Source organism: Ammospiza caudacuta, chromosome 9 (assembly GCF_027887145.1).
Source record: "Ammospiza caudacuta isolate bAmmCau1 chromosome 9, bAmmCau1.pri, whole genome shotgun sequence".
Taxonomy (NCBI): Eukaryota; Metazoa; Chordata; class Aves; order Passeriformes; family Passerellidae; genus Ammospiza; species Ammospiza caudacuta.
The window spans coordinates 6076025-6083468 of record NC_080601.1 but is presented as its reverse complement, the minus strand read 5'-3'; the positions used below and the strand labels follow the sequence as shown (position 1 = coordinate 6083468).

General features: G+C 50.9%; 1 protein-coding gene across 1 annotated transcript; it reads left to right on the top strand.

The window, feature by feature from the left end:
• Positions 1–364: 364 nt before the first annotated feature.
• Positions 365–3192, top strand: LOC131561258 (protein ecdysoneless homolog). The gene is made up of 5 exons (XM_058810503.1): positions 365–587; positions 1006–1183; positions 1629–1696; positions 1774–1994; positions 2526–3192. The coding sequence occupies exons 2-5, from the start codon at positions 1023–1025 to the stop codon at positions 2736–2738; spliced, it is 663 nt and encodes a 220-aa protein (XP_058666486.1). The 5' UTR covers positions 365–587; positions 1006–1022; the 3' UTR covers positions 2739–3192.
• Positions 3193–7444: the final 4252 nt, after the last annotated feature.

Here is a 7444-nt window from a genome sequence, read left to right as displayed (position 1 = left end):
CCATGTGAGGGGCACACGGCGCCGAGAATTGGGATCTTTGGAGGAGAGACCGGCGGCCGGGAACCGAGGGCAGTCCCAGTGAAAAGCAGTCCCAGTGAATAATGAATACAGGGTAATCTGTCTCCTTTGCTCAAGGAGCTGGCTGTGGATATCTCTGGAAGATCAAATCCAAAAACTAAATCACTACAGAAATATCTGAGGCTTTGCCAGCCCATAATATTTTGACTGTTATTTTTTTGAGTTTCCAGTCTGTGCTGTTTGGGATCTGGTAATCTTAATATTTACCAAGGCAACTGAAATGTAAAGGAAAAGAGCCTTGGCCAATGCTCTTTGTAGTGCTCTGGTACTTCCCCAGATTCATTGCCCTTTTTGAGGTGTTTGCACAGAAGGAAAAATTAAGAATTCAAGTGAAAACCTGAATGCAGAGCATGTGATCCCATTGAATCCATTTCAGTAAATTGAGTTTCGTTTTTCTTCCAGCTGTGATGAAGTGAGCCCAGGTGATGAAATCCTGGCACTATTACAGACAACCCCCATTGATCTGAAGGAATTGGAGAGAGAAGCAGCTTGTCTTCCTGCAGAGGATGGTGAGCTGGATGGGGAATTATTCCTATTACAGATGGTTATTTGTGGGGGGAGAGGGGCAATGCTGACAGCTGTGAAGGGAGAGCAAATCCAGCCTTCCTCAAGACTAAACACTGGATTGGCTCTCCCAGTTTAGAGTAAGCCTTTCTTCCTCCACTGAGTGGCCAAAGGCTTCCCAGTGACTGAATGGTCTCTCTGAGTTTGAGCTCTGCAAAGCAGAGTTTGTAAGTAGTGACAAGAAATCTGCACTCAGTTCTTCTCAGCCTCTCTGTGCCTTTGCTGTGTGTGAGCTAGGACCAGCACAAGAGCTGAACTGCAGAACTGAGCTGCAGGATGGTTGCAGCCCTGTCAGTCAGCTGGTTTGGGCCTGTGGGCCAGCAGGCTTGTGCAGAGTAACAGATCTGTGCTGTGTCCTTTCAGATGACAGCTGGCTGGATATGACACCAGGTGCTCTGGATCAGATGCTGAAGGAGACAAGAAATGAGTCCCTTCCTTCCCCAAATGAGGAGGAGCAAAACTATGACTTGGAAACAGTTGCTGAGAGCATGAAGGCTTTTGTGTCCAAAGTGTCCACGCAGGAAGGAGCAGAATTGCCATGGTAGTAGCACCTGGAGTTTGGCTCTGGTGTGGAATGTTGCACTGTGCTGCAGCCCTGTGCTTGGTTCTGTGATGCAGAGAATCAGAGTTTGAAGGTGCTGTGCTGAGCAGGGCCTGGAGCAAAGGCAGAGCAGTGACCCTGTACTTGCTTTAAATCAGCTTGGTGCCACTCTGGCACTGGTGCAGATTCAAGTGCTGCAAGCTGAGCTGCTCTCTGTCCCTCAGGTGGATTTTGTGGTCTTCACAATTTTTCTCTTTTTCTGCCAAGAATTCTTCCACTCACTGTTTGATGTCTAATGCACACAGGCTTCAAACTTCTGAGGACTTTTACATTCAAATGTCCCAACTTCAGTCCTGGCTTGATAGAAATCAATATGGCTTATGCCTGTGTCAGGCTTAGGCAAGCATAGAAGCTTTATTTCTTTAAAAATATTTTTATCTTTCAGGTCATCTGATGAATCCCAAGTTACCTTTGATGTGGATTCTTTTACAAAAGCCCTGGACAGAATTTTAGGTGAGATTGCTTCTTTCTTTGAAACAAAAGCCAGCACTGATTTCTTTGCTGTTGTACTGACACCAAATCATGTGCAGGGGCAGACTCTGAGGAGCTGGATTCTGATGATGCGAATGAGGAGGAGGAGTTTGGTTTCTCAGCTGAGGATGATGAAGAGCTGGATGCTGGGAATGGAAGGCAGGAGCAGAAGGTGTCTCCTGAGGAGCTCGTGGGCAGTCTCAAGGCGTACATGGAGGAGATGGACTGTGAGCTGGCACAGAGCAACGTTGGGAAAAGTTTCAGCAGCCACAAGAGAGGGGTGAGTGTGCCTTGAGCTCTGATTTGCAGCAGTAATTTCCAAGCAGGAAATGTGCTGCAGGTGGCCATTCTGAGTAATGGGATTGGAACCTTCCCACGTGCAAGCAAAGTGTGCTGGACCTGCACCATCATACATTTTTTATAAACTAAAACTTACTTAAGCTTAGAATTTGCCCATCTTTTCCAAGGCTTAGTTTTAGTTTGCCCATCTTTTCCCTGTTTTTGGTAGTAGGGCAAGCAGCTGCAGCTTCACTTGTGAGTTCCTGTAGTAGTTTTCTCCCATAGGAAGCTGAGCCAGAATTCAGCAACACTTTGTGTCCTTCTCTTGGAACCTAATTTGAGTAATGGACAGTGGTGATTTTCAGCTGGCATGAGCATTTGGTGTCTGAATTCCTGTCTGTCAGGACTCAGGAGTGTACTGGACTTTGTTGGCTGCACAATTGTTGTTTATTTTCTCCTGTGGTTTACCCTTTTTTTCCCCTTAAATCTGCTCATGCAATTTGATAAAGCTTTCTCTTTGTACTCCCTGCAGGCAAGTTCTGTTGGAGCAGCCCCATGTGAGAGTGCTGGCCCTGACTGTGGAGCTGAGGCTGCTGAGCTGGCAGCCCTGGATGTGGACATGAACCTGGTGGCAAACCTGCTCGAGTCCTACAGTGCCCAGGCTGGCCTGGCAGGACCCACCTCGAGCATTTTACAGAGCCTGGGGGTGAATTTACCTGAGAGCACAGAGCTCACTGGCAGCTGAGCAAGGCAGGGAGAGCCTTGGCACCAGACATGGCTGCTGGGGAGATGGAGCACAGACACACGAGCAGGATGGGGGAGAAGAGGCCAAAGGTTTGAATTTGGAGCGTTCTGTTCATTATGTGTCACTCCAGCAGAGTGAATTCACCTGCAAAAGCTTCTGTTTGCACACTGTCTTGGGTGGAAATGAGATTTTCCCAGTGCTGACACAATTTCAGAAAACTGAAAAATGATGTTGTATGCATGACTCAAATGATGTTTTCTTTTATTACAACACCTCTCTCCCATTTTTCCTTTCAGAGATCCAATTTGCCACATTTCTAAACTGTCCTTTTACCCATTGCTGAGTGGGTTCAATATGTGGGGAGCAGTTCTTGTTCTGAAAATGCTGCTGCCTTCAGGGGCAGGTCGGGAAATACCACATTGCAGGAAGAGTAATTGGATCAAATGTGCAAATATTGGCCAGAAGTAATTTTGAATTTTATTTGAATAAAAAAAAAATACAACTTGATTACTGAATTTTTTTGAAGGTATAACTTCCTCAGTGCAGTATCAGTTCTTGGAATGAAATTATTTTTGTAATTGTTCATTTTCTGAATGAATTCCATTACTGCTGAATGTTGATATACAGCTACTGCTGGCATGATGTGAGCCCAGGCTGAGCAGTTTGGGGTTTTTTCAGTGCAAATGTGGCTGGAAGGCATGCAGCACGTTGCTTGCATGTTGGATGAAAAATCTATTTTAAACATGACTACTTTAGTTTCAACAAGTTAAATTTGCCATTAAATAGATAGAAATTCTTGATACACAGACACCAACAGTGCAGTCCTGCTGAGTCCAAATCAGCTTCTTAATTTCTCTTTATTTCATTTTCATTCAGCAATTAATGAGTTGTCCTGCACTGATGTTGTGTAATTCACTTTGTCAGCAGTTCAGGGAGAGCACTGGCAGGTTGGACAGGGATTAGAGATGGACAGCAAGAGCTGGGAAGTGTGAAGAAGGTTCTGCTAAATTTCAAGGAATTTGGACTGCTGAGAGGTGAGAGACTGAGACAAATCTGTGGTGGAAAAATGGGGTTCACAGAGGGTTTTTAATTGAGACAAGGCTAATGAGCAGTTAGTGGTGGAAAGCAGAGGTACTTGAACCTTGGGAAGGGTTGGTGTTTGACCAGGAAAGGTAATTTACTCTGAAAATACATAAAATTCTCTACTGATGAGTAGCTAGATCAAGTTTAGATACTTTAAAACATAATTAAGTTGAAGAACATGATCACATTGAACTGCTGTGTGGCCTGTGCTATAGAAAAGGTCCAAATAGATGGAGGGACTCCCTTAGTGCATGAGGAGAACTCCTAAGCTGGGTTCAGAACAAAGCTGCTCTTTTGCAAACACTCCAGCTGCTGTTGCTGCTTGGATCTAAATTAGTTCTGAGCCGGCTTCCTTTATTTTTTAATTGGTGAGGGTTGTTAACCTTACCTGCAGTTATAAGGCCAAACAGTTTTGGAATCTATTCTAGTTTAATCTAGCTGTCCTCCAGGCTCCATACTCACAGCAGCCATATTGAACTGTCATATGATGTGTGAATTTGCTTGTGTCCCTATTCAAATGTCATCCTTCCTGGGTTTTCAGCTTCTTTTTAACATGCTAGTAAATCTTCTGTGACCCTCTGCAGTATTTCCATGGGGAAAACCACTGAAGAGCACAAGCTAAAGGATGCCACCTCCAGCTGAGCACAGGGAGCAGTGGGAAAGGATGTTACATTAGCATTTTCTGTCCCTGTGCTGATACTGTTCTCCCTGGGAGGGAGCTGGGAAATCCCTATTTCTGCTCCTGTGCTCTTCCTGATGTTTGTCACAGCTGATGCCAACCCCAATTTTCCCCTGTAACGATGATTCTGGACATCTCTGAGTGTACCTGCTGGCCTTGGAAATGCCACTGAAGGTTATTGAGGAGAAGGCAAGTCCCAGCATTTCTGTGTGGGAACGGAAACGTGTGGCCGTCCCTCAGTGCAGCTCTTTTAGTGACAGCAGTCAGTGGCCATTCCTGGTGCAGTTCTGTTAACATTTTTTCTTATGCCATTCTATTTTATTCCCTTCACACTTCCCACCCTTTTATGTGCTTTACTTTTTAACCAGCACTGCCCCAATGGTCCCTGGGTGCAGCTCCTTTAGAGAACAGGGCCCATCCCAACAGGCGGCTGCTGCAGCCAGGGCAGGGGCAGGGCAAGGCACATCACAGCACTGGTGGTGCTCAGAGACTGTTGGCTTTTGCAGTTCAGGCAGATCAAATGGATCCCAATTGTCATAGATGTCCACCACCTTCTACTTGGCCTCTCTTTTCCTGCATGGATTTGACAGCTCTTCTTTTCCTCGCACGGAGCTGGAAAGCAAAATGCCCACCTGCCCCATGGCCATCCCCACCACCTTGTCTCTCTTTCCCTCCCCGTTACTTGGCACCACTTTCTCCCTCCTCCTCCTGTCCCTGCCAGCTCCAGCAAAGCCATTTCCCCCACTGGCACCAGCTGCCTCCTGTCCCTCGCTCCCATTTTGCCCACTCTGAACTCCTGGAGCCGCCTGCCCGCGGAGCTGCAGCCGCCGTGGGGCCGGGCAATGGTGCAGGGAATGCTGGCAGGGATTCTTGGGCTGGGCTGGGCCAGGCCAGGTGCCCGGGGCCAGCAAAAGCGCTCTGAGCCTCTGCTCCTGCCCCTGGGCAGGCAACAGAACACAGCAGGAAAGGCTCGGGGCTCTCAAGAAAGGCAGCCAGAGATCTCTCACCCATCATGGGCAGAAGAGGCCCGGAGTGATGAAATTAAATTTCATTGAATTTATTATCAAACAAATCAGAACAAGGAAATGAGATGTTCCCTAAATCCCAAAAATGCACCTTCTCCACACTGTTCTCTCCTTCCTGGGCTTCGCTTTGTCCTCTGTTCCCCTCTCCCTCCTCCCCACACAGTGGCACAGAAGGATGGGGGGGTTACAGTCACGTCATGTCACTGCTTCTCCCTCCGAGAGACAAATCCTTATCCTGCTCCAGCCTGGGATTCCTCCCACAGGAGGACAGTCAGATCCTTCACAGCAGACACACAGATAAAGAGACAACAGACTATTCTCCACAGTCAGGTGCCTGGTGCCAAAAGTGGGATTCCTGCTCAGCACATGTCAGCGGTTCTTCCTCCTCTTCCAAAGACAGTTCAAAACTGTCGCATTCTGGCCAGTTGGTGATGATTTCCAAGACCCCAGGCCGATTTGGATTCCCCACTGGAGCTTGTTGTATCGTGAGGGCAATGACCTCACTGCAGGCAGCATCTGTGGCAGGATGGATTGCAGAGACTTTTCCTTTGCAGCCCCAGCCCAGCGCTGGCACTGGGGATGAAGAGGCACTGAGGTGACCCTGAGAGGAAGTGCAAGGCACAGGGCGCAGCTGAGGAAGGACAGCGCTGTGCTGGGCTCAGAGGTGAAGCTGGCACTGCCCAGCGTGGAGAAGGTCCTTTGTGCAGCCCCTGTTACAGGGGAGCTTGGGCCTTGCTGCAGACATACGGCCGCTCATTGGAGCAGAACTCACTCCTGAATTTATCGTCAGCCAGGTACACACACTCAGAAGTGCCAAGGACAGGAACCCTGCAGGGAGGAGCAGAGGCAGCGCTGGCTGCCAGGGGAAGCCCTTGTGCCCCTGTGCCCCCAGGCCCTGCCCGGCTCCCCGGCACTCACCGGGAGCTGTAGCTGCTGCCGTCCCCCCACTGCAGGCGCCCTCCCCGTCTGCGCAGCCCGAGCCAGAAATCGCCGTTCCCTCGGAGGCGGAAGAGCAAATCCTGCCCAGGAGAGAGGAGTGGGAGCTGCCCCGGCCCCTCGGGGGGACACGTGCCCGGGGCTGCCCCCGCACGCCGGGGCTCCTTCCCTGCAAGGCCCCGGCCCAGGGCTGCAGCCCCGGCCCTGCGAGCACCGAGCCCGGCCCAGGAGCGCCCCCAGGCTGCCCTCAGCCACCCCACAGCGCCCGCAGCCCCTCACTCACCATGGCCTCCTCATCCTTGGCAATGGCCAGGGAGGCATTGAGCTCGGAGCACCGTTCCTGACCCTGCTCCCACGTGCTGTAATCCCGTGAGAAGTAGTAGCAGACCCCATTGTAGCCCAGCCAGGCACGGGGACAGCCCAGAACCAACAGCGGTGTCGCAGGTGTGACTGGAACCTGTGGTGCTGCAGGGGGAAGAGGAGAAGGTTTTGAGGATTCCCCTGTGCAGGGAGCCCGCTCTGCCCCGAGGGGCTGGGCCCAGGCTGCTGCCCCTCCCTTACCTGCCAGCACAGCCAAGGCCGCCCCCAAAGCCAGCACCAGCACCAGGAGCAGCAGAATCAGCACCGCCGTGCCCACGGGATGGCGCCTGAACCGTTCACCTGGAGCAGGAAAGAGCTGCTGGCTGCCAGAAGCAGAGCCGGCCCTGCAATCTGCTCAGCCCACGGCCAGGGAGCAGAGCAGGGAGCCCTGAGGCAGTGTGGGCCTCCCTCAGCTGGCAGCCAGAGAGCCAAGAGCCTGGCCACAGGCAGGGACACAGCTGTGGGCACAGGCAGGGACACAGCTGTGGGCACAGGCTGCAGCAGGAGAACTGCACAGCCTTGGGGGCAGCTGGGGCTCTTGCTTCCAGCCACGGATGGGGCCCAGCAGAGCACGAGGCCTCTTCCAGACTTCGGGAAACAGCCACACACCTGCCAGCCCTGGC